The 27,804-nt window shown below is 46.1% G+C and overlaps 1 protein-coding gene across 2 annotated transcripts in view; it reads left to right on the top strand.

Moving 5' to 3' along the window:
* Positions 1-27,804, top strand: part of NAV3 (neuron navigator 3) — a 305,431-nt gene that overhangs the window by 121,080 nt on the left and 156,547 nt on the right. For both annotated transcript variants that reach the window (XM_066634436.1, XM_066634435.1), the window contains exons 6-8: positions 6,949-7,017; positions 10,793-10,932; positions 21,085-22,117. In XM_066634436.1, coding sequence (XP_066490533.1) covers positions 6,949-7,017; positions 10,793-10,932; positions 21,085-22,117 — 1,242 coding nt within the window. The remainder of the gene's footprint in view (positions 1-6,948; positions 7,018-10,792; positions 10,933-21,084; positions 22,118-27,804) is intronic.

The raw sequence follows: 27,804 nt of genomic DNA, 5'->3' as shown, positions 1-27,804 counted from the left end.
GCCGGGGAACCGCCTGGAGGCAACAGCCAAAGGAAAAACAGTGGCTGCAGCTGTAGAATGGGCAAGTCTAGCCCATATCCAGCATTTCTTTGCTGAGCATACTGGAAGCAAAGGGAAATGGACTGGGAGACAGGAGAGCAATCATTCCTTTCCCCCTTGAAGGTCAGGCATTCATGCACAGGAGATTCTCAGCAGGATGATGGCACGATTTGGGGAGGGGGGAACGTTGGTGTCAGCAAGTGGAGAGAAGGGCTCTGAACCCTTTAGACCTGCTCTAAAACATACATAGAATCTTGCTGTTTATTGAACGGGGGCTGTAGCAATACTTTCCGTGCCTTGTGGAATCATCATTTTAACTGCTTCTAGCTTATTGTGGGAAAGCAATGTCTCAATAGTGCTGAACAGCCCGACTGTAGAAACCCCTGCTACACTCTATTCATTGGGTTAGTTTGGTTGACATGCTTGTTGACACCAGATCAGAAAGCAAATCAAACAATGATTTCCATAATGACTATGTTCAAAGAACTGCACTCTTCACATTAGTGCACACCAAATCAACGCTTCATTGCAGAACTTGGTTAAACATATGTCAGATAAGTTCTGGGGCATTTGGTGGGCCGCCTGGGGCATTTGGTGGGCCGCTGTGAGATACAGGAAGCTGGACTAGATGGGCCTATGGCCTGATCCAGTGGGGCTGTTCTTATGTTCTTATGTTCTTAAGTTCAGATGTTAATAGATGAACAACTAAGCTTATTATATGGAGTGTGTTTCTTGGTCTTGTTTGAATTACTCTTAACTTGTACAGGGAGGTCCCTGTATCTGCAGATCCCATATCCACGGTTTCACTTATTTACAGTTCCGTGGATGCAGGGCCCCCCCGCACATCTTCCAGCGACAAGGGGAGCTGCTTGCCTCTGGAGGTTCGCCTCACCTCTGGAGACTCAGTGGGGCTCTTCTTCTAAGGCCCATTGAGGGCTTCTCCGGCCCTCACAATGCCTTAAAGGGTGCAATCCTAACCCCTTACGTCAGTGCTTTCCAGCACTGGCATAGCGGTGCCAATGGGACGTGTGCTGCATCCTGCAGTTGGGTGTCACTCGCGGAGGCTGCCTCAAAGTCAGGGAATGTTTGTTCCCTTACCTCAGAGCTGCATTGCCCTTATGTCAGTGCTGGAAAGCACTGACATAAGGGGTTAGGATTGCGCCCTTAAAGGCATAAAAATATCACTTCCAGTTTTGGTGTAAAACCCGGCTGCTACTTTTCTTTTCTTTAAACAGTCATTCTGAGTCCTGTGGAGGCCATGGGCGGATGCTCATGGCCTCTGCAAGGCTCAGAAGAGCCTCCGGAGGATCCAGGGTGCGGGGGCCATCCCATATATCTGCAGTTTTTGGTATCTGCGGTGGGTTATGGAACGGAACCCCCTGCGGTTACTGGGGCATGCCTGTATCTTTAAAACTGTGAAAGACATTAGGGAGAGAAGTAGCTAGGCTTTGGGGGCTTATATCCTTTTGATCTCTGGCAGAATAAGAATTTTTGTCTGCTGCAGATGAAAAGTCACTCTGGAATTGCCTTAGAATTGCCTGGAATTGCCTTAGAACCTTTGGCCTTAGAATTGGCCTTAGAATTGACCTTGGAATTGCCTTAGAATTGCCTGGAATTGCCTTAGAACCTTTGGCGACAGCTACCTGTAAAGGACAGCTGAGGGCAGGAAGTGATGTCATTAACCAGGTGATGACCAGACAAAGAGAGGATCATACTGAATTGAATGCACCTCTCTTCTCCATTGCTACTCACTATATTTGATAGCAGCTTGAAATAAATTCTTACCCATTCTGAAATAAATTCTATAAAGCACAACAAAATGCAGTCTATGATTATGGTTTTTTTTGTTTTGTTTTGCTCACTCTAATACTGGCAGATTTAAGTCCCAGGTATGTGTGTTCAACTCTCTAGAGCAGCCATTTTCAACCACTGTGCCATGGCACACTGGTGTGCCGCAAATGGTCTGCAGGTGTGCCACAGAAGTTTGGGGAAGGGTCATTTATGAGTAGGGCCATTTGGGGATGTGAGTTCCCCATGGGCAGCATGGTGTGCCTTGTCACATGTCATAAAACTGATGGTGTACCTTGATAATTTTAATACCTTGTCAGTGTGCCATGAGATGAAAAAGGTTGAAAATCGCTGCTCTAGAGCCAGGTAATAGTCCTGTGTGTTTTTTTTTTTCTTGTCAGTATAATAAATTTGTTATTTATTATATAGAGTTTTAGCCCATATTTCCATAAAATAAATTATTCCTGGTTGCCGAAAGACTGCCTTAAGATTAACTACCAACAGATGTCATAGGATGGGTGTACTTGGTTGTGAAACTGCATTTTCTGGTGCAAGAAATAAACAGAGAGGAGGAAAACTGCAAGGGTGATAGCCCTGGCAGTGTGAAATGAATCATGGAAACAGAATTAAGAATCTAATAGCAAGAGTGCCTTTTCATATAGGCCACAAGGAGTTTCAGAAGACTTGAAGTGCTCATCCGTAGTAAAATAGATACAGATCATGCCATGGGTAGGAAATGACTCTACACTTTTATATCAGCAAAATGTTCCAGTGCATCAAAGTGGAGGTAGTGAATGCCTGCTCCTATTTTCTCTAACTCACAGCAAAATGACAACTGTTGCTAATTCATGACCCTGGATTTTTTTTTTTACTTGTATGTTCAGGGTCAGAACCTGTAAAAAACATCTCTGTGCACACAAAGGTCTTCACACTGCTGTAGTACGATAACAGTCAAAACACTGGCTTGAAAGAATTATTTATTGACGAAAATTTTAAAAATCATTACTGGGGCCTGCACATGAGTAGAATGTTTCTGCCTTATCTAATGTGCTTTTAGCAGCAGATTAAGTAACATCCATTAAATTCAGGGGCATGTGCACTCTCTAAGAGCTTCCTGCTGTTCGTGTACCCTGCAGAAATTACAGTTTGCTATCCACTCCAAACAAAATAATATGGCACATTTATCTTCTGTTGAGGCCAGTTTCTTCTTGCGCCTTTATTCCTACACTTTATCATACCTTTTCCTACAGCACTATCCTATCTCCGATCACGCTGTAGCATGCAGCCGCACCACGAAGGCACGTACTGTATGCTAGAGTTTGGGAGCCACCTGAAGGCAAACTAGAGATAAGTAGAAAACTTGTTTACTTACTTCTGTGTAAGCCTACAGGTCACCTATGGGTCTTCTTGGACCCACATCAGCCATTTAGCTGGTGTAAAGAGTCAAGGGGTGTTTCAGGGTGAGGGTTCCAATATCCACCACCTTCCTGCTCAAAATTCCCCCTTGCCTGTCCTCCTCCATCCTGCCCATGACATGCTGCCGCTTTGCATCCTGGAGGATGAAGGTAAAACCTCAACATGAAATCTTCTTATCCCAAGGTTGCCCTGTGGGGCAGGGTTTTGCCCCTTTCCCCAGGTTTCCAAGGAGCAAGACTATAAAATGGGCCTCTGGTAAAGGAAGGGAGATGCTCCTTCCTTGTTTCACTAGGGATTGTTTGAAGAGCTGCCTACTGGAAAACTTGGGCTAGAGGGCAAAAGGCCAATCTCCAATGGAGACAATTGGAGTGAAGGTCCCACATTGGGGGGGGGAATGGAATTTTACTCTCACCCCCCGCATTGGAGGAGAAATCTCGTTTTCACCAGCTTGCATTCTAAACTGAGCTGGAGAAAAGTTAAATGTCTTCTAATACTATGCTTTCCTCTTTTTTGAAGCAAGCATTACTTCTTGAAATCCATTTCTGGGCCCCAAGACCATTACACTTCAGTGACATTACCATCGCTGGTATAAACTATGGAGAAGAATGGCCTTGGGCAGAGACACCTGCCCTCAGCCTCTCTCCTGGGAATGGGACTGTCAAATCCCCATAGTCTCGGTACAGATCTAGGCCCCACATGCCTGTGGTTTCCTAAGGCACTTCTTCTCTTGATGTCTGGCGGTCCCAATCTTATTTTCCATATGTGAGCCTCTGTGTGATGTAAGAAATGCCCGCAGGGATATTCAACTCAAATTATTCAGAAGATAAATCAAAACTTCTCCCCAAAGAAAGCTTTAACTCTCTCCTGCAACTCATTTCAATGATGTGTGTGGCAGTGTTCTCTAAGAGTGTTTTAATTTCACATTCTATCACATTTATTGATGGGTCACAACATAGAATACTGCTCCTTTTGATATCATTGGCACGGAGCTGTACGTGCGAGACCTCATTAAAAAAATATGGACATTTAAAAATGAAAAATGCTTTGCTCCTCAAGCTCTTGAATACTATGAGTTTGAGATTTTTCCATTGCTGATTCCCATGTAAGTGAGCAACTGTTACAGATGATAAAATGGAGTTCTTGCTTTTTACAATTAGAAACATACTTGATTTCCCAGATGATGACCAACCTGGCTGAGGATTGCATCCTGTTTTTAGTCTAATGAAGCAGTTACCATTAGGTTTACTAACCCAGACTTCAATCATCAGTCTCAGGATTCAGTATTGGCTTTGGTGTTCACCACAGGCTTGTATTCTTTGCTCATGACTGCGAGTGTCATGAGCAAGATTACTTGAGTACAAGCAGTCCATTGAAACTAAGATCTAGGCCTTTTTTTCCCTTGGAGAGTCATCCCAAAGTCCCTTTTATTCACTAAATAGTCAGCCGTCTTTTGTGAATCACTCAGACAACTTAGTCCTATTCCACTCAGAAACCCTCTTGCTTCCAAGAAGAGTCTGGAAAATTATGTTGTCCTATTGTACAGAAACTAATTGTCAGCAGTGGGTGCTGTGAAAAATCATCACATGAAAGTGACTGGGTTTGCACTCAGGGCAGTTGAACAGAGAACTGGCAAATAAGCATACCGGCAAATCCAACTGTGGTTCAAACTGTTGGGCTTCCCCCTTCCTGCCCACATCCTCCCTCCCTATTCTCTGCTGCTGCTCCTTCTCCATCTCTGGAAGATCAACAAAGCTTAAGCAATGTTTGGCCATGTCCACTGATTGCTCTTCCGCTGATCTTTCCCAGCAATTCCATTACTACAGGCTGCCTCAATTCCGAGTACCCTTCACTGCTTGCAATGCTTTCTCCGTTACTGAAAATATTGGCCATGCTGGCCCACCCTAACTGACTAGAAAGAGCCCAACTTGACACCCAGTTGGTGTATCTAGGTTAAAATGGCGCCCATGGCAAGAACTGAAATTGCGCTCCTGTCCAAACAGAGAAAGGGAGATCATGGGGTGGGAAGCCATTCCTGTTCATCCCACCATTTATTCAGCAGGCTACACAAAGAAGAGGAGATCATTGGGTGGGAAACCAGCCTTGTTCATCCTGCCAAGTGAATTTATGCAAAAATCCATGGATGCTAAGCTCCCCCAAAAAAGAAAAAAAATGAAAAATACTGTTCATTACTCTTTTTGGAGGTTCCCTGAAGCTGGTGCAAAAACACACCATTGGTAGAATATGAGTAAGTCCATGCCCAGAACCCAGGGCAGATGTCTCCAACTTGTCACATTCTAGGTACACCACTGTTGACACCTCCTTCCTGTCCACTTCCATTCTGTGCCATCTTTTATCTCTGCTTCTGCACGCTGTCCCATGCATGTCAGGGCAATAGAGGGGCATCTAACTTCCTGTGCTGTTGTTTTGGTATGGGGGGAGGAGCATTCAATCATGTGATTTCCCATCTACATTCTGAAGTAGTAACAGCCCTTGAACAGTTTTCCAAGTGAAGACTTTCTGTGTGTGTGAACATCAGGTTGTGTCCTACCCCTTACCACTGCCATCACTTTCTAGAAGTTAGCCATACCATACCATAGTTATTCCAGAGGCATAATGTGCCGGTTCCTGGGGCAGTGATGTCACAGTGTCTCATAACACTGAGGAGGAGGAGAAGGAGGAGATGCTTGCAGCTTTGTGCCCCCCTGTTCCTTCTCCTCTGGAGGCTCGGGGGGCATGAAACTGCCAGCACCTCCTCCTCTAGGAAGTACCCAGAAATGACTGGCTTGCACGTTGCACCCCCTCTGGTGTAGCGCCTGGGGCAAGTGTCCCGCAAGCTCCTAGTTACACCTCTGCATGCTTGCTAATGCCTTGCTAATACCAGTGCTTTCCTATGCCTTTCTTATTCTACCTCCATGTTTTACATGATGCTACCACAGATTGTACTTACATACAAATCCTCTATCTCTGTGTCAGAGTATACATCCCCACAGTTGGGCAAAAAAAAAAACCCCAAAAAACAGTAGGATCATTTTTCTATGTGATAGTGAAGAATTGGATTCATATTTTATGCAATGTCAGTTAATTAGTTTCTTCCACCAACAAAAAAAACCAAAAACACAAAAGTATAAAAAGAAGCTCAACAACACTGTATAAAATCTTAAGATGGCTTTCTTAGTTAAACTTGACCATAAACCATGGCACATGTTCTGCATTAATGCTCTTGAGTGTCCTTGTGGAGCATTATATAATAATCCAAAGTAAATAGGCAAAGCAAAGAAGAATGGCTCTCTCACTAGAGCTTAGGTTATATCCTAATTTAATGTCTAAAGCTGCTCTCTGGGTGAAAATCTATTACACTTATGAAATTCTGATCACGCGTTTGTGTGTCTGCAGTTGGAGGAACCTGGACGCCGACCCATTTTGTGTTTTCAAAACTCTTAAGAATGTTGATGATTTGTGACTCTTGTATTTTAAGACAACGTGTTTCTTCATGAGATGGGACAGCGCATGGCATCTACAACATAGTCCGTACTTGGAAAATTCATGATGTAAACATTACATTTTAACTCTTTCTTTAATTTGTTTTTTTCTATCCATGTTCTACTTGCATTACATTAACTCATCTTTCGGTGGTAAGTTTGTGCTTTCTCTGCATGTTCAAAAACAAAATTCTTTAATTCACTTTCTCTGTTTCTTCTCATACAGTCTGACAGCCAGATATGCAACTCAGGCTAATCACAGTGGAATTGCAGCCAGTCAAAAAAAGCCTTCTAGGTCAGTTAACTTCTCTAATTTATTGCTTGCTAGTGATACTTAATGGAGTCACTGCCCACTGGCATTTTATTCTTTAAACCAAACTAGACATTAAGCTCTTTATAATAATATTTTAAGTGCAAGCTTTGCAGAATTTTCTGTTGGCCATGGGAAAGCCCTGCCCAAGACTTGAAGAATAATGTCTCTGTGTAACAGCTGTAGGCAAATCTGTTTGGTAACTCAGTCCAGTGAACTGTGTCAAAGCTCAACAAGGATTTTAGTGCTCTGAAGCTTCATGCTCACCACATAGGCTGAAGACAGACACAATATGAAAGAGGTTTGGCTACATAGTCTTCAAACATATTCAAAGACCTCCTTCGTAACTTGAGCTGACAATCATACCAACGAATTGAGCCCCGGCCTGCCAATATGGTCTCTTGTTCACTGCCAACTCCTGCTGCTGCTCCTCTCTCTAGGGGAACATCTAACAAACAGCCCTGCCTGAGATGAGGCTCTTCTCATCTGTGCAGTCACCTGTAGGAAGTTTTGTTAATTTTCCTCACCTGGAACAAGGCAAGGTGGAGAAGGCAGCACCGAATGAACAAGTAGAGGAGGTAGGTCATAGGCACATATGCTTGCCCGCCAGTTCACTTGTGCTGATGCATTCACAATGCTGCAAGCTTCCATTCTACACCATGATTTGGTTGATAATTGAAGAAGAGTTTAAGTCGTTCCCAATGGACTTTTTGTCCATGTCACAAAATCATCACATGTTCAGTGTGCTAGTACAGCTCAAGAGAGGAGGAACAGAATTGTATGCTACTTCTTGCTTTGGAAGAGTGAAATTGTGTATTTATATGTGGAGTAGAAGAGTAGAAACAGCAGAAGCAGTGGGGTAGCATACGTGGTGGAGTAGCATAATTGTGTACATTTAGAGACAGAACTCGTAGAACACTGATATTTCTGACTTCCTATCTTTGGGGATATGACTGATGTTCACCAGTGGCTGTGCATTGCAGCGAAGCTTGGCAGTGGTGAAGAAACTCTTTGGGGCAGCATCTCTGACATGATCTTTCTTTTTTTTTTTTTAATTAAAAAAAAATGAGGAATCTCTGATAGAATACATTAAACATGTCAGCATTCCTAGAAAAGCACTCTGAAAACTGTTGGAGTAGAAGAACCAGCACTGCTTTAGTCTGGAAATTATTTTAATAAAGCTGTATAGGAAATTTCTAGTGCTACTGTTCATTACTCCTGTGGCAGTCTTATGAGCACTAAAATCCATGTATTTCTGTTCAAAAGAAAATACTCTTAGTTCCTCTTACAGTGTTCAGTCTATGTTGATTATAGGTGGTTCTTTTAGAAGCTGATCACACTGTTCACTGTACAGTTCGTCCCTAACAATGAACTGTCCATTTCATAATCCACTGTGTAAAGTCTGTTTTATAACCCAATATGAGCTGCTGGCAGTAGCTTGGAATGAGCTAGAGTGCAGCTGTGCACCTGTGGCTGTAAGTCTTCAATCCCATTTATTATGAACTCTCCTTGTCTCACCTACCATTCATCAAGTCTGGGACTTAACAGTTGTTCGTCTAATCCTATGAATTTATAACCGTGTCTGTAAGACTTTGACCAGAAGTGTGTCTCTCGCCCATTACCTTTACGCTTTGCATTTCCTTTGTTGTTTACAATGATTGTGTGTGTGTGTGGGGGGGGGGATGATGATTGGAGCATGTACATTGGTACATGCAGAAAGTGAGCATGTTTGTTGTTAATTTAACAATTTCATTTTTGTAATTGACTGTCTGAGAAATATGGTTATAAAAAAGGCAACTGGATTTTTAAATGCATTTAAGTATGCTCTAAGGCAGTGGTTCCCAATCTTTCAGAGCCTGCGGACCACTGAGGCAAAAATTGGAATTGTCATGGACCACATCCAACTCTGGGTGGATTGGCCTCCGCCCTCTGTTGTCTCTCAAGAACTCCCTTACAAACTATCAGAGAGGACAGAAAATGCCCACAGCCACAACTGATGCTTAAGTAGTTGTACCTGTGGGCGGTCTGCACCCTCTTTGGTGGTCCGTGAGAGAAGACATTGGAAGCGATCAAAGGTGATTTTTTTTCCTAAGACATCACAGACCACTCCTCAGGATCTCATGGATCATCTGTGGTCCACGGACCACAGCTTGGGAACCAGTGCTCTAAGGGGAGCAGAATTGTTATAGGACAGTTGTGGTCATGTAGCATGATAAAGTTGCTTATCTCTATGCACCTATTAGTGAAGTTGAGACAATCTACCCTGCTCTCAGCCCAGAGATGGGAAGAAGAGGCTGGCAGCTGGGATAAGCCGATAAGGGACTTGTGGATGATTAGATATCTAATATTGCCTTTCTCCAGGCACCTGTTTCACAGCAGGACCATTAATGGAGATGGAGTGAGTGGTCAAGCAAACTGCAGTTTAAGACTAAAATGGGTAATGTTTCTGAAGGCAGAGCTCTTCATAAGTTCTGTGCAGAAAGGTGAAATCAGTTTCAACTTACTTCACATGACAGTATAATAAGTAAGGCATTTCTTAAAAAAAAACAAAAAACCAACCATCTTAACATTTTCTTTTTTTCTTTGCTTTCTCTCAATTCTGCCGTGCCGGTCATATGGCATTTCACAATGCTAAGTTTGTTTCAGAACTTTTATACTAACACCACCTGGTGCTAGCATTGTTTCCAAAATTCCTGATACAAGTCCAATAGCCTGTCAGAAAAAATCTGTTGAGGTTCCAGTCAGTGGCGCAGCTAGATGAGGTGCAAAGCACAAAGTTTTGCAGGAGCCTCACCGCAGCATGCAAGGGGCCCCCTCCCTCCCTTTCAAAGCCATATCAAGTGGGGGGAGCAAAATGGAGGCATACACCTGACTCTGAAGGGGAGGGGCCTCTTGCACGCGGCGGTGAGGATCCCTGCAAAACTCCATTTTGCTCCTCCCTGCAGAACTTCGTACTTCACACAACTCTAGCTGCGCCACTGGTTCCAGTTTTTGTATATTGTATTGGAAAGTTTCATATCTATGGACAGCATTTAAGGAAATCAAACACCGCATAACTACTGGGGGGGATCAAAGATAATATAATGTGGATTTGAATACATTGTAGGTGGTTGTATCTTTATTAATTTTAGCTTTGCTACCTATGATATTTCAGAGGGTGGCAGCAAAAACCAAGAAGTGAAATATGTTGCCTGAACCGCATTGTTTTAAGAAAGATGGAACACTTTTGTTCACGAGTCCTCACTTGAATCAGTACGCATGCAAATGACATTAGGCCCTGAATTTCTCATCTCATCATATCTGTTACTAATGTGTGAGACTCTGGAATGACAGAAGAAATAAAATTCTCACAGTGTGTGTTAAAGAAACAGCGTCTCTATAGTATGTGTTCCACAAAACTGTATGCCTGGATTGATTTCACTTCTTAGAAACATACGTTAGTGACTTGGTTGAATAAAAGGTTATGCGAATAGTGAAACATGGATGAGTCTCTTTTTTTGCAGTTTGAATGGAAAATGCAAAGATCCGTATATGTTTGTCTGTGATACTATCAAGCACCCTTTCCCCTTTTGTGTATATTAAAACAGACCTTTTATTGATGGTGTTGAGTCCAACTAACTGTGAATCATGCTGTGGTCCACTGTTGAAATGTTACCTGTAATGTTGATCAACTCCATGGATTTATACTGGGGGGAAAAGCTGCCTATCTTGTATGTGTTTGCAGTGTGCCACAAATTCATTTCTAACTGTACTGTTCCAGGCTTCCCGGGCCCTCAAGGGTGCCAGCTGCAGGCAGCAATACCAAAGTCCAGGGAGCCTCCAACTTAAATCGAAGAAGTCAGAGCTTTAATAGCATTGACAAAAGCAAGCCTCCGCAATATGCAAATGGAAACGAGAAAGGTAAGTGTTCAACAGGTGCCCTATTATTGAGCAACTGAAGCCATAGAAATGCCACTGTGATTCAAAGAAAATGAAACAGATTAGAAGTTTGTATGAGTGTTGCGATTTCAATGCGATTGAATATAGTAACAGAAGTTAGCTATGGTTTTGAACTGCGGTTGGATGTATATAAAATTTTGCCAGGTGTTTTGGGAGGAGAGGGGTTGTTTTTTGTAGATTTCAATCCCAAGCAATGAGAACCTCATAAGGTTGTCTGGCACTCAGTGACCAGTCAATGTGGTATGTTGCTAATTCTGAGCATAAGAGCCTGATCTTGAGACTTCTACACCAGTGTTTCTCAAACTGTATGTTTGATCTACTAGGTGGGCCAGTTTCATGTGGGTTCCCATTCATTTCCACAATCACCTTTCTCTTGCCTTTCATTTCACCTTCTAACTACCCTGTGTGGTAGGGTAGGCTGAGAACTGACGACTGGTGCAAGGTCACCCAGTCTACCCCTATTAGTGGGTTCAGTTTGGTTTGAACCCAGGTTTCTCCAGGCTGACACTCTAACCCATTGATTTTCAATCTTATTCACCTCACAGCACACTGACAAGGTGCTAAAATTGTCAAGGCACACCATCAGTTTTTTTTACAATTGACAAGGCACTCTGTGCTGCTAGTGGGGGGTTCACATCCCCCCAATGGCACTGCTAATAAAATAACCCTCCCCAGATTCGCATGGCACACCTGTGAACCATCCATGGCATACCAATATGCTGTGGCACAATGGTTGAAAAACACTTCTGTAACCACTATATCATAAGAACATAAGAACAGCCCCACTGGATCAGGCCATAGGCCCATCTAGTCCAGCTTCCTGTATCTCACAGCGGCCCACCAAATGACCCAGGGAGCACACCAGATAACAAGAGACCTGCATCCTGGTGCCCTCCCTTGCATCTGGCCTTCTGACATAGCCCATTTCTAAAATCAGGAGGTTGCGCATCATGTCTTAGCTGATGTATGTATGCTGTTCGGTCAAGTTGTGGCCTGTGACCCATTTATTACAATTAATTAATTTTCCCTCCCCCTTGTTGGAAGATTGTTTTTATTTTCCCATCTAAAGGGACCTGAAAATCTAAAAGAACCACCTTAAAAGCAGCATGTATAAAAATTACCACAAGGTGGGGATAGATGTCACTGAATGAACATTGACATTCAGTTGCCAGCTTTAACCTGCTGACAATAAATAACTGAGCTCACATTTAGTTGGCAAAATAAGACTGTTGAGATTTAAAAGAATTCATTTCGGAGTTGTCTCAAGCAAGTTTTACCTAATGATATTTTTCCCTGGAGTTTTCCATTGTTTTCATTAAGATTATCATGTCAAAATAGTCATTCAATGCATTTTTTGAACCAAATATGGTTTATGATGGGGGGGGGAAGTAAAAATGCAGTTCCCCTGGAGTATTTTTTGCCTGCCCAAGACAGTCAAATGGCAGATGTCATATCATGTTTGTTAAATCTACATACTCAGTGGTGTAACTAAGGGGGTCCATGGGTGCAAGTGCATGGCCCCTCTAGCCCTCAAAAGGTCTTCTGTGGCCTCTGAACAGCCTTTAAACATCACTTCTGGTTTTCGACCCAAAAATGGAAGAGACGCTTAAGGCTTTCAGAAGGCCTTAGAAGGGGGGTGACACCTCCAGGCATGCCCCCAGGGGCCATAGTGACCAAGTCTACCATAATAGTTGCTACCCTTAGTACGGGTAGGGCCTCGGTATCTATGAGGGATCCGTTCTCGGAACCCTTGCAGGTAGTGGAAACCATGGATAATAAAATCCACGGTTTCAGCCCTTTAAACCCTCCATAGCTGTGCTCTGGTTGCCTCTGGAGGGCTTTCTGAAGCTTTTCTGAAGCTCTGTGGGCTTCCAAATGACCCTTACAGGCAAAAAAAAAAAAAAAAAAAAAAAAACCCCACTAATTTCAGTTTCCCTTAGGAAACCAAAAGTAACTTTTTTAATGCCTTTTAAGGCACTCTGAGGCCTGGGCATTCTGAGGGTTCAGGTGGGGCCAAGTCTGGCTCAACGCAGGAGACCCACATTGAGCCAGATCCATGGATATAAAATCCGTGGATAAACAGGTTCCATCTGTAATATGTTATAGGACAATTCCAAGGTTAACCAGTGGTCTTTAAAAATAAGCAGAACAAATCGTAAATGAGTATGAGAAATATCAAGAGGACATCAAAGGCCTTAAAAGGAAATAATATGTTTTAATTTTGAATAAGATTCCATAATGTTATTGTTTCTTTATGCTGCAGGCCATAAGAGAATCTTTAAAATACTGAGGGGCCTCATTAAGTCTTCTATGAGTTTTATTTTTGTAATATGTGCTTTTGCTAACTTTGCATCAATGGTTTGTTTTTAAAACAAATAATGCTGTTGGGATTAAAAAAAAACAACAACACCCCATAACAGGAAAACCATAACAGCAGGTCAAATGGTTTGGCAAACTTTTGGGGAGTGCGTATGTATGTGTAAGTAGGTTATCCATTTGGGAGGTCTCAATCCTATCCTTCTCCCCCTGGCTGGTGCAGCCGCACCAAAAAAAGTCATACTGTAGCCAGTGGGGCGGGGCGGATCAGGAAGCTTCAGAGGCAAAAGTTGATTTAAATCCCCTTACACCTCCATAAGCCTCCCAACCTGCAGCAGGTCTCCTCGAACCTCTACTAGCTATTTCGCTAGCACAAGTCCAAGGAGAGAAAGGGGCAGGGAGACTACAGAAAAGGGATAGGATGTGGCTTGCTGCCAGATCTGCCTCCTCCTAGAGCCTCTCCCATCCCTGATCTGCCCTCCCTACCCCCTCCTGCCATCTTACCTGCCCTGGCAAGCAGCAGGAGAGCCCATGACGTGAGTGGGGAAGCGCTGGCCTTCCTGCCAGTGTCCCAGCAGCTTGCTACTGAGCACACTACTAGAAAGCACTTTACAAAACGTCTCCAGCAATTAGTGCTGGTGGAATGCATGTTCAAGTAGCCCTCGCCACCCGTTGGACTGGATGTAAATCAAAGAAATCTGCAGAGTTGGTGTCTGTGCCCAGCCCCGATTATGAAACTGCTCATATTCAATTGGTCCTTCTTTGTAGTCTAAAGTAAAACTGAATTGGGAATCTTGGCAACTTTTTGGCGATTGAAACCAGTTGCTGACTTTGCCAAATCAATAAGTATATATGTCTGTGAAAAGTTACTGTGCAAGAAGTAGAATATTTCTTCTAGCTTAAAAACAAAAAAAAACTGCTGCAACCATAAGTTCTTTCACAAATTATTCTTCTAAAGGTCAAACATGTGCTTAAAATGTGCCCTGATGGGGGTTAGTTTAGTTAAAGAGCAAGTTGGGGGGCTTGCAAAACGTGGCTAAACATGACAGGGCAGTAGGGTGTCTTTCATCTTTTGCTGCTGTGAAAGAGCCATCATCGTGATCAAAACCATGGAAGGATCAAAGTCCTAAAGCCCCAAATCCCCCAGCATTGTTTCCCATGTTTCAATACATCCCACTTGCTATACTTTTTACATAAGAACAAAAGAACAGCTCCACTGGATCAGGCCATAGGCCCATCTAGTCCAGCTTCCTGTATCTCACAGCGGCCCACCAAATGCCCCAGGGAGCACACCAGATAACAAGAGACCTGCAAGGCTTCCTGGGAATTGTAGTTAAGAACATAAGAACAGCCCCACTGGATCAGGCCATAGGCCCATCTAGTCCAGCTTCCTGTATCTCACAGCGGCCCACCAAATGCCCCAGGGAGCACACCAGATAACAAGAGACCTCATTCTGGTGCCCTCCCTTGCATCTGGCATTCTGACATAGCCCATTTCTAAAATCAGGAGGTTGCACATACACATCATGGCTTGTAATCCATAATGGATTTTTCCTCCAGAAACTTGTCCAATCCCCTTTTAAAGGCATCCAGGCCAGATGCCGTCACCACATCCTGTGGCAAGGAGTTCCACAGACCAACTACACACTGAGTAAAGAAATATTTTCTTTTGTCTGTCCTAACTCTCCCAACACTCAATTTTAGTGGATGTCCCCTAGTTCTGGTGTTATGTGAGAGTGCAAAGAGCATCTCTCTATCCACTTTATCCTTCCCATGCATAATTTTGTATGTCTCAATCATGTCCCGTCCCCCCCCCCAGGCGACTCTTTTCTAGGCTGAAGAGGCCCAAACGCTGTAGCCTTTTCTCATAGGAAGGTACCCCAGCCCAGCAATCATCTTAGTTGCCCTCTTTTGCACCTTTTCCATCTCCACTATATCCTTTTTGAGATGCGGTGACCAGAACTGGACACAATACTCCAGGTGTGGCCTTACCATAGATTTGTACAACAGCATAATAATATTAGCCGTTTTGTTCTCAATACCTTTTCTAATGATCCCAAGCATAGAATTGGCCTTCTTTACTGCTGCCGCACATTGGGTCGACACTTTCATCGACCTGTCCACCACCACCCCAATATCTCTTTCCTGATCTGTCACAGACAGCTCAGAACCCATCAGCCTATATGTGAAGTTTTGATTTTTTGCCCCAATGTGCATGACTTTACACTTACTTACATTGAAGCACATCTGCCATTTTGCTGCACATTCTGCCAGTTTGGAGAGATCCTTCTGGAGCTCCTCACAGTCACTTCTGGTCTTCACTACTCGGAATAGTTTGGTGTCATCTGCAAACTTAGCCACCTCACTGCTCAACCCTGTCTCCAGGTCATTTATGAAGAGGTTGAAGAGTACCAGTCCCAGGACAGATCCTTGGGGCACACTGCTTTTCACCTCTCTCCACTGTGAAAATTGCCCATTGACACCCACTCTCTGTTTCCTGGTCTTCAACCAGGTCTCAGTCCATGAGAGGACTGCCCTCTGATTCCCTGACTGTGGAGTTTTTTCAGTAGCCTTTGGTGAGGGACCGTGTCGAACGCCTTCTGAAAGTCCAGATATATAATGTCCACGGGTTCTCCCGCATCCACATGCCTGTTGACCTTTTCAAAGAATTCTAAAAGGTTTGTGAGGCAAGACTTACCCTTACAGAAGCCATGCTGACTCTCCCTCAGCAAGGCCTGTTCGTCTATGTGTTTTGAGATTCTATCTTTGATGAGGCATTCCACCATCTTACCCGGTATGGATGTTAGGCTGACCGGCCTATAGTTTCCCGGGTCCCCCCTCTTTCCCTTTTTAAAAATAGGCGTGACATTTGCTATCCTCCAGTCTTCTGGTACCGTGGCCGTTTTGAGAGACAAGTTGCATACCTTAGTCAAGAGATCTGCAACTTCATTCTTCAATTCCTTAATAACCCTTGGGTGGATGCCATCAGGGCCCGGTGACTTATTGATCTTTAATTTATCAATGAGGTCTGAAACATCTTCTCTTTTAACCTCTATCTGACTTAATTCCTTCGTCAGGAGGGGCCGTTCGGGCAGCAGTATCTGCCCGAGGTTTTCTACATAAACTCCCCCTTCAGGCTACATTGCATAACTAGGCACAGATCTCCTTTGATCCTTAGATTACTTTATCAGGTCTTTGGAGCTTGCCTTTCTTCTTGTATGACGAGTTCCAAACAAACTATTTGCTGAATATACACAAATAATTTTGTGGGGGGGGGGGGGGGATGGTGGTGGTGGTACATATATTTCTCATATTCTTTGACATAATGTAGAACTGAATAGCATGGGAATCCATTTTAGCTAACTGGAAACATGTGCTCTAAATAATGAAAATATACACAATGGTTAAGCAAAAATAACTGGTGGTTTTTTAGGACCTAATCAGTATTAACACTTCGTTCTTCTAATTCTGGAGGATATGTTAACGAGCACTAACACATTCAGATACGTTAGGAAATCATGTGGCCTTAATTTTGAAAGGCTCGTTACATATACAAGCCAGTTCATGTGTTTTTCATATAGCTTGTTTTGTTTTGCAAAGTATGATTACTGTGTTTGAATGTATGTTTAATGTGGCCACCAAGTCTGCAGTCTTGAACCTCAAGCACAAAGTTTGAAATCGATTTACGAGGACAAATAGATTTGAATTTTAAATCAAGTATAAGAGTGGAAATAGAGGGTGTCTCAAGAAAATGTACACACACTTTACAGTGTCAGATTTATTATGCTATAACAGCAATTTTCAGCCAGTGTGCTATGGTGTGCCATGAATGGTCTGCAAGTATGCCACAGGAGTTTGGGGGAGGGTCATATATTGATAGAACCATTGGGGAAATATGAGCACCCCTCCCACTGGCAGCATGGTGTGCCTTGCCAATTACCAAGAAACTGATGGTGTGCCCTGAAAATTTAGCACTTTGTCAGTGTTCCGTGAGATGAAAGGTTGAAAATCACTGTGCTATAATATATAAAATACACATATGCTAAAGTACTATGATTCACATACGAGTATATACTGCATATGGTATATACTGCGTATGGTGTATACAGAAGCAGCAGCTTGACTCAGATAATTAATTAATTAGTTAATGATTTAGTGCAGGGGTCTCCAAATCCCGGCCCGCGGCAAGCCTCTATCCAGCCCACAGCCAGCCTCTGATCCCCTGAGAGCCTCTGGCCCAGTTGACCAAACACAACCAGAGTTGTGCTTGTGGGATGGGGAAATGGGGGTCCATTTAAATGTGTGCTTTATTTCTTGGTCTGTGTTGGTGCTTGGAGAAGTCCTGGACTTTTGAGCCCATTCATTTATTCATTCATCTAAGTTCCATCTCTAATGTATTTATTTAAATTTTATATTTAATTTTTTTCCCAGCCCTTGACACTGTGCCAGACATTTGTTGCTGCCCTTCGGCTGAAAAGTTTAGAGACCCCTGATTTAGTGAATTAGATCAAGCGCTCAAAATGTTTCCCATTGGTGGCTCCACACCACTGACTAAGGACTCTCAGTTGCAGACCTGCCATAAGGTTTGATGGGGCAAAAGCCCCAGACACAAGTCAGGAAGCCTCTCTGAGGCTCCTGGCAGGGCGGAAACTGTGCTTCCAGTTTTCCAGAAGCTAGTTTATAGCGTCAGGGAATCTCACAGAGGTTTCTCCGACGTGGTCCAGAGTTGCATGAGGCTCCGTGAGCCTCAGGTGAGTAGGGGGATGGATTTTTGCATGGGGGGTGCCATTGTGGACCTTTGCCCTGGGCGTAAGGCTGTGGAGGTCCGCTGCTGAGGAGTCTGCAGACAACTGCTGTTTGTTGTGTTGCGTTCCTGGTCTTACTGATGGGCAGCAGGTGCGCAGAGGTCCCATGAGTTCCACCAGATATCACCTCAAGTACCACTGGTGGAGAAACACTGATCTAGTGAGTTCATGGTAGTTTGGCCACCAGGCAGTTTAAACCAAGGGTTTCCTGATTTATAGCTCAGCCTCTTAACCACATCCTCACTCCAACTCTGCATTGCTTCTTGTTCTACATTGCTTCCTTGTAAGGTCTCCAACCACGTTGGGCCATGTAGGACCCAAGCCAGGGGCCTTATTCTGGGAACCAGCCTGATAAGCAGTCTGGGTCTGCATGTGCATGTGCTTAGTGGCATCTTCCAGCCACTGCACTGCATTTTCCATGTGCTCAGGACCAGCCCCTAACTCCATTTTTGTTCAGACCTTATTCTAGGTAAGGCTGCTCACAGCTCCAGCTTGTCGCACTAATATTTTCCGGTATCCTCAAGTACTTCAGTTGTTTAAGTTTTCTGATGTAATCAATGCTAGAACAAAGTGTGATACTGAAGATGACGTTGGTTTATCTTTTTGGAATGTGAGGCCTCTTGAAATTCAGTCTAGTTCTGATTTTATTCAATGTTCCCTTGACTTTATTTATGAAAATGGCCTTTGCGCACTCTTGTGCAGCATACAAACATGCACACAGTAACAGTCAAAAATCAATCTTTGTGTGTTTCTTTAATCTTCTGGAATTTTTTTTCTTATGCTGCTCCTCCCCTATAAGTACATAGCCTGGTGCAATGTTTATTGGCACGTGCAGTTGTTAGTATACAAAGAGCTGGTCTCTGGGTGTTCCAGTATTTTCCAGAACCAAAGAGAGGTTATGTCTCTAACAGTCATATGGCAGAGAAAATGCACCTGTTCGGCATCCTAATGTTAAAATCACAGGGGAGCAAAGTTTGAGAGCAGGCACTGGTAACCTTTAGCCCTCCTCAGCCAGGCCATTGGGTGATTCTGGTTGTTGTGTTTATTCGAGTGACAAGTACCTGATTTGGTAGAAGTGACAGTGCAGGTGCAATGGCTGTTGCCAGCATAGCCATAACCGGAGGGGTCCTGTGTGAGGATTGTGGGTTAAGCCTCTCCTGCTGCGCTGCCTGTCACTTGCAATCCCATTGTATCAGGCACGTAGGCTTGTGCTGACCTGACTGACTCTACCGTGCTGAAAAGGGCCTCAAGAATGTCACATGAAATGCACTGTTTCAGATTTTACTGCATTCCATTCCTACCATGACCTCTCTCCGTTTTGTTTTATTTTTTTCTTTGTCTCTGCCTCTGCATGGGCACTTTTTCAATTTACAGCCCAATTCTAATGCAATTTACAGCCCAATGCATCCAGGGCAGTTCAGGAGACAGCTGGAGGCTTCCTCAGGGACATATTTCCCCTTACCCTGGGTAAAGCCCCAGCCACCCTAGGAGGCTTCTTGGATCCATGCCAGCTATATTAGTGGCACAGACCCAGAAAGCCCGGTGCCCAGCCAGCACAGGGGTTGGATGCACTGCTACTAGCTCAAGCACAAGTTTGGATTGCACAGTTAGTCATACAACTCAATCTTCCGTGCCAGTGCAAATCCTGGCTTGGATCACAGCAATCTTTGCATCTTCTTTCATGAGCTTTTGGGCTATGCAATGAGACCCTTAATTTGGTACACTCAAGCCCTACGGAAGTAATCACATCCTGTAAAAGTCTATATTCTACTTCCCTTTTCCCATCAGCTCAGTGTCATACCCCTTGGTAATTTGCAGTGCCTGCTAATGTTGTTATACTTAAGAATATTTATATACGACTTTTCTGCCAAAAAAAAAAAAATGTTCACAAAGTACTTTACAGAGAAAATCAAATAATTAAATGTCCCGCTGTCCCCAAAGGGCTCACAGTCTAAAATCTGAAAAGCATATGTGGGTATCTGAAGTCTACTTCAATCAAAGTTTCTTTTAACTGAATATAGAATACATTATCATGCAACATACATAAGAAATTTAATTCTCAACAATAAAATGGTACTTCTATGTTTCACCTTTTGAAAGCATTGTGGAAAGGATATTCTAAAGCAGGGGTCTCCAACTTTTTGGCCAGAGGGCCGCATGAAAAATCTGGCGCAGTGCTGAGGGCCAGAAAAAAAATTAAATATAAAATTTAAATAAATAAATTAGAGATGGGACTTAGATGAATGATTAAATGAAGGAGTGGGCTCATTCACTCAGCCACTCTGGCCCTCAGAACACCCTCCAGATGCATTCAGAGCACAGTCTGTTCAGTCGCGTTCAGTCGCGTGGGCCAGAGGCTTTAAGGGGACAAGAGACTGGCCACGGGCCCGATAGAGGCTCGCTGTGGGCCGCATTTGGGCCCCGGGCCGGGGTTTGGACACCCCTGTTCTAAAGCAAGGGCTTCCAAACTCTGTCCTGTGGTTTGCTGGAATATTCATTCTGGGTATGGCGTGGCGAAGACTTATCATTGTGGTGCACAGCAACCAGTTTTCATCCTGTATGATTGCAGAGCCTCGTGCCAGGAAGCTGCTTCTATTGCCAGTCACCCCAGATGGCTCTGTGCCCTGATTTTTTTTTCAGAAGGTGGCTCTCCAACATGAGGCTCTGCGCGAAAACTGGTTGCTGTGTGCCAGAATGGTAAGGCTTCACCACTGCTGTGCTGTGCCTTTAGTGAGTATTCCAGGGGCCTGGATCTGGCCTATGGGCTGGAGTTTGGAGGTCCCTGTTCTAAAGCAATATGGCCGAGAAAGGCGGCTTACAGATATGAATTAGGTCAATGGAGCAGGTTTTTTGAAAACTTCTGCGCTAGCACTGCTTGTAAACTTAGGAGTCATTGGAATGACACTTTGTATTGGAGAAGGTTTGAGTAGTCTACAATTTGACATTCTCTCTCTCTCTCTCTCTCTCTCTCTCTCTCTCTCTCTCAAACAAGAATCACCCAAAGGCCCTCACCCATCTGCAGGCATGAATGGAAGTATACAGCATCCCACCAGCACAGGGCAGCAGCCGGTCTCTGCTATCCCCTCTCCCAGTGCCAGCAAGCCTTGGCGCAGCAAATCCATGAATGTCAAACACAGTGCCACCTCCACCATGTTGTCTGTCAAGCAGCCCAGTCCTGCCACCTCTCCCACACCAACTTCAGATAGGCTTAAACCACCCCTTTCTGAAGGACCCAAAACTCCTTCTTCTGGGCAGAAATCCATGCTGGAGAAGTTCAAACTGGTTAACGCCAGGACTGTTTTACGGTCTCCCATGTCATCGGGTTCGGGACCCAACGACAGCGGGAAAGACGACGAAGCCTTTTTAGAGTGCGCTGAAATGGATGGCTTCGGCGGTGGCCCCAGCAGCGGGGGTTCCACCAGCAGCAGTCCAAAAATATCGCCTAAACTAACCCCTCCAAAAGCTGGAAGCAAAAATCTCAGCAATAAAAAGTCTTTGCTACAGCCAAAGGACAAAGAGGAAAAGAGCAGGGACAAAAATAATAAAGTTTGCACTGAGAAGGTAGGGAAGGAAGAAAAAGATCCGGTTACGGAGACTCCTATGAAAAAGACCTCAAAAATTGCAAGCCTGATCCCCAAAGGGAGCAAGGCGACATCGACCAAGAAGGAAACTTTGATACCTTCTTCCAGCGGGATTCCAAAACCTGGGTCCAAAGTCCCAGCATCAAAGCAAAGTACTTCACCAGCATGTGCAGTCAGTAAAGAGTCTGAAAAACTAAGGAGTGCCAAGGGAAGCCAGCCTCAGTCCACAGCAAAATCTCAAGCTAATGAGAAAGCCTACACGCCCTGTGGTCTGCCACCTTTGGAAGGAAAGGAATCCAACACAGCCCTGACCCCTAGTTCAGCTGCTGCTCTTTCTGTGGCTGCAACTTGCGGCCAATCAACAGGAAGCAGCACTGTCCAACTTCCTCTGCAACAGCAATACAGCCATCCAAATACGGCCACAGTAGCACCATTTATCTACAGGTAAGACAAAACCTCTGTTTCATAATGTACTAGCACTGCTACCCTATGCATGTTTACCTGGAAGTAAGTCCACTGTGTTCAGTTGGACCAGGGCCGGCCTTAGGGCAATTTGATCGATTTGGCCAAATTGGCCCCGTGCCTGGAGGTGCCCCACACTGGGGGAGTGAGCAGAGCACCTGCAGGTACAGAGCTGACATTCTGTCATGGAATCTCCCATGCCAAGGCATCATGTGGTGAGTGTGACAACTGGAGCAATGCCACTGAACATCCCTCCCTCCCTCCCATCTACCCCTGGGCCCACTTGGCTTGAAATTCCCCCCCCCCTCAGAACCAGTTGGCAGTGACACCACTGATGAGTGCCTCAACACTGCTTCTCCTCCTGGTGAATAGGGCCCCCAGCAAAAAATGTTTTAAATTGGGTCCCACATTTGCTAAGGCCTGAGTGGGACTTACTTCCAGGTAAGTGTGCATAGGATTGCAGCCTGAGGGTCCAATCCTATCCAACTTTCCAGCACCAATGCAGCCATAATGCATAATGCAGCCACTTTGAATGCCTGGGAGGGAGATAAAGTGGGCTATGAATGAATGAATGAATGAATGAATGAATGAATAAATAAATAAATAAATAATGCAACCCCAATGCGAGGGAACAAACGTTTCCTTATGTTGAGGAGGCCTCCCACTACAGGTTGTGGCAAAAGATGCATTTACATTGCTGCATCAGTGCTGTGAAGTTAGATAGGATTGCACCCTAAAACTGGTAGACTTTTAATGGTTGATTTTATTTTATTATTCACAAGTGTTCGTATTTCACCACGATGTAAATTATCTTCAAAGCTAGATCTGCTTTAAATGATGGTGAAATATAAATCTGTTGCGAGGGTTAGGACAGACAAATGAAAATATTTCTTTACTCAGCGTGTGGTTGGTCTGTGGAACTCCTTGCCATGGGATGTGGTGACGGCATCCGGCCTGGATACCTTTAAAAGGGGATTGGACAAGTTTCTGGAGAAAAAATCCATTATGGGTTACAAGCCATGATGTGTATGTGCAACCTCCTGATTTTAGAAATGGGCTATGTCAGAATGCCAATGCAAGGGAGGGCACCAGGATGCAGGTCTCTTGTTATCAGGTGTGCTCCCTGGGGCACTTGGTGGGGCCACTGTGAGAGACAGGAAGCTGGACTAGATGGGCCTATGGCCTGATCCAGTGGGGCTGTTCTTGTGTTCTTATGTTCTTATATCACCTACCTAGTACACTTTTAAAGCTATTATAATTATAATGTAAATTTTGAATAAAAACACACGAACACCACTGGAAAACACCAAAATCGTGAAAAAATAAAATGGTATTCTTTCACCTCTATCCATCGATTTTAGTGGTAGGGAAATTAATATATGCTTAATGCTTCTTCTGAAATTGATGGGATTTGAATGTGCTTAATATTTGCTGGATTGTGCCCACAGTGAAGACAAAATTGAGATAAGTGTGCAGGTACATTTTTATCAAGAAGAAATTCTGATGGTGGATGAGATTGACAATATTTGCACCAGCAGAGCAAGAGGCTGTCTTTTCCTTTCCGAGGAAGATGCAAGTTGGCAGCTGAAACCAGGGGTCAAACGTCTGTCAACTTTGCAGGTGAACGGCTGCTTTGTTTCCGCACTGTCCAATGAACACTCGAGACAACAGATTTGGGAGAAAGGGTAACTTTATTTCATGTTACCAAGAGAAGCAGAGGCTGAGACCTGCAGCATCTGAGGCAGCGAAAGCCCCTGTGATGCGGGGAGGGACCTCTGGGCGGTACCAGAAACCTCTGCCCCCAGGCGGGCATGCACCTGACTCCAAGTCGCGCCCCACCACTGGGGCGGTGCGTCTCATCCATGTCTGTCCCTTAAGGGGAAGGCAGCCGGACCGCAGACTGTGCCACCTCGAGCCGCTGAGCCTCTGAGTTGTGCCCCGCAGTCCTGGCCAGGGCCCTGTCTACGTCCTCATGCCGCCGAGCCCCTGAGGACTGAAATAGGGTTCCGCCCTGCCTATGCCGCCTGAAGGTGCATGCCAAAGTCCCATTCACGCCTCCTAACCCGCACCACCTGCCACAAGGAGGGGTCAGCCTAGCGCTTGACCCCCCCACTCCCAAACAGGGGCAGAAGCGCCCTAAGGCTGTCCTGCAGGTCCTTAAGAAAAACGTCTGCGCCTTCCTCCGACAAATGAACACCATCGCCCCTGTACAGGTAGGCAGCGAGAAGACAATTGCAGGATGCATTACAACCCTGCCACCAGCGTGAGACACAAAGCCACCAATGTCCTTGGTGATTTTCCTGCGCATCTTTTTAATCTTAGCGCAGCAGAAGGCCCCTCGCCATACACGACGCTGCAAGAGGTCCGACCATACCAAGGTGGTACCAGGCAGCCAACGCATAATGGTGGCGATGTCCTCACAGGCTCTGCTCATCAGAGCCAGACCAGACATGCTGCAAAGGTCATTCTCGCCCAGGTGGAGCACCAAACGTCCTGTGGGGGGTTCACATTCAGGAACTCCATCAACGCTGGCAGCAGCTGGCCCCATCTCATCCCCCTCTTGGCTAACCAAGCAACCTGCACTGCCGGGCTGAGGCCCAAGTGCAATCCGAGGAGGGTTGCAGCCGCCCTCTTGCGGGTCCAAAAGACAATGGAGTGGCCGCAGATTAATACGCGTACCGGGCTACCACAGTGTCCAGCAAATGAAAGCAGAGAGGTTATAGCAAGGCATCCCCTCCAACACTGCTCCCCCCACAGATTGGGGAATGCCCGGAACGTCAGAGTCACTGAAGTGGACCATGCAATACTGGCTGGAATGCCATTGTTCACCAATGTCCCCGTGGGTAAGAAACTTGGTGAATGAGGCGGTATACCCCAGGGGCCTTCTTAGGCACCACACCCAGCGGAGAACCTTAAGGTCAGGTGGGGGGGAGTAAGAAAAAGGGGGGCCCAAACTTGCCCCAAACCCACCCCTTGGTAATCATCCTCTAGACTGTGTCCTCCATGCCCGTGACTGACTTCAGGTTGCTAGCTAACTCACACCCTTGGGGTGTGGCAAGCGGATACGTAAAACCTTGAGTGAAACCTTCCCACAGGAATACAGCCGCCACGCGATCAGGGCACTCGCGCAGCAGCTCAGCCGTCATTGGCAGCCTAATCGGACTTGTCTTCTTTGGAATTGGATGCGTCACCTGCACCTCCTCCCTTCTCCTGACCTGAGCCTCGGCACCTAGATCTCCTGTCCCGGTAACCCCTCGGGCAGGAGGTAAGCGGGTGGTCAGCACTGCACAGTCCACAGTTATGCAGGAACGTACAACTTGACCTAGAGCAGTGCCCCAAGGAGGCATACTCATAGCAGATACGCGAGGGTTGAACCCGTCGGCCTGGCACTCCCGCCTGAGGCGGCCCCACCGGGTGCGAACTACTGCTCATGGCAATCAGGTGACCGCTGTTCGAGCGCTCACCCCCAGCAGCACCACGCGCCATCATGAGTTGCATCCACAGCTCTGAATTCTTTCTTTCCCAGGAAAGCTGCGGGTTATTCCCCAAGCGCATGCGGAACTGCTCATCATAGGCCAGCCAACCTGAACCTGAGTATCCCCTAAAAGCCCTGTGAATCAAGTCCAGGTACTTTGCTAACGCTGGGCCCTTAGACAAGTCTCTCTGCAGCACCACCCCCATGTAAATGGTAAACCCTGCTAGCCAATTGGTCCACTTGCGATCAATTTTGGCCTTACGCAACGTCTGATGGTCCTGATTGCACTCCCCTGGCCTGATCTCAGGCTCTGGCTCCCTATGGAGCAGGCTAAAGAGGTCCACATACTCGCCCCTCCATATCTTTTCTTTAACTGCAGGGGCCAGATGGTCCCCAAGCGGAAGAGCCTCCTCCCCGTATGGCATGGGGGGAAGGGGTGGAGCCCCTTGAACCACCGCCCTGGAAACCGGTGATGATAGGGGCCATGCGCCCGCTGCCGGCCCCACCCCACTCTGCGCAGGCAGCCCAGCATGCCAGGCTTGGGCTGCAGTGGCCGGCTGTGACGCCGAGCAAACTTCCCCTTGCGCCGGTGGGAGCACGCCCGGCACTGTAACACCCGCCATTAACTGCCCGCTCGCCCCTGGGGCACCCACCTGCACCTGAGAGGGGCCTGTATGTAGCACTGCCATCGCTTGCTGAGGCCGAGCCACCAGCGCCACACCACCCCGCTGATATGCAGCCTGCTGGGTGGCCCATCCTTGTGCAGAGGCTGGTTATCTGCCCTCAGGCAGCTGCATAGAAACTGACCGGCAGCGGGGCTGTGGAGTCTCCCCAACTACCAGGACAGGTGAAGGCTGACGCAATCCTGGTTGCCCCTCTGGGCCCTCCAGCATAGCCCCTGGGCGCTCTCGCTGGTTGTGCGGGGCAGCGCAGCGCAGCCTTCCCATACTTCCGCCACTCCAACCAAGCCTCCCCCTACATACTCACCCTACATGTTGGCCCAGGCCCCCATGCTGGGGTCGGGAACTTCTACACACACAGTTGGAGCTGCTGCTGCATCGTTGTCCGAAGAGGCCTCGGGATATTCTCTCGCCATGGTCCAAGCTGGGCCTGTGGAAGGCCTTGCATCTGCCACCGGCAACGCCGCTGCCGCAGGCCTGCCGCTCTCCAGGGCTGCAAGCCTGTCCAGAATTCCTTGCAGAATATCGGACAGGGAGCAGCACGCCCGCTTCCCTGGCAGGGCATTGCCCCCCACTCGGGGAGTACCTGACGAAGGCACCATCTCCCCTTGTAGTGCCAGGACCTGCGCAGCTATGCTGCCCAGACCTGGTGTGGGGACCACCTGTCCCGCCGTGGAAGCCCCTGCGCTCCCCACTGGCACTACAGCAGCCGGCGCCTTGCGGTTGGCTCTGCGCTGAGACCTACGCATGTTGACAGAGACTGAAGCAAAGAAACAAAGGAGCTAACCACAGAATGGCGAACCAGTTGAGTTCTGGAACTCGGGACCTGTTGCTATTCCCACGGTGCGCACATGCAAAGGAGGAAGAGGGCTGGGCCTCGTGCCCTTTTAAAAGGTCCACGTAGCTGCCAGACCCAGCCCCCTTCCCCTCCCCCCTTGGGGAGGGACTCTTGTGCCCTGGCCAGGCAAAACAAACTCCGATCACCTTTTTAATTGGGCCATCGGGAGAATGATCAGTGGCTCTCTTTACAGCCAGTGGGCATCACTACCCCTTTCTAGTCAGCATCTGTGCAACAGCATAGTCCTGGTAGGGCTGCCTTCTACCTCAGAGGTTACCTATGGATGTGGATGTCACCTCCCTTCAGCCACCATTCTGTGGGAGGAGCCAAGTACTGCCACACTGGGACTTAGAAAGGCATTTATTAATTTAGGTTGGGGCTCTTCGGTCTAGAAAAAAGGCACCTAAGGAGGAACATGATTGTGGCATACAAAAATGGATAGATTGTGGGGATGGATGAATTGTATGAGAGGGAAAAGAGCATCCCTCTATTCAGAGGGGTGTTCTTTTCCTGCTCACAAATACCAGAACCAGGGGGAATCCACTAAAATTGAGTGTTGCGAAAGTTAGGACATACAAAAGAAAATATTTCTTTACCCAGTGAGTAATTAGTCTGTGGAACTCCTTGCCACAGGACGTAGTGATGGCATCTGGCCTAAATGCTTTTAAAAAGGGAT

The sequence above is a fragment of the Tiliqua scincoides genome, chromosome 7 (assembly GCF_035046505.1).
Source record: "Tiliqua scincoides isolate rTilSci1 chromosome 7, rTilSci1.hap2, whole genome shotgun sequence".
NCBI classification, from domain to species: Eukaryota; Metazoa; Chordata; class Lepidosauria; order Squamata; family Scincidae; genus Tiliqua; species Tiliqua scincoides.
The sequence above is the reverse complement of the archived record's forward strand: the minus strand, read 5'-3'. Positions and strand labels throughout refer to the sequence as shown.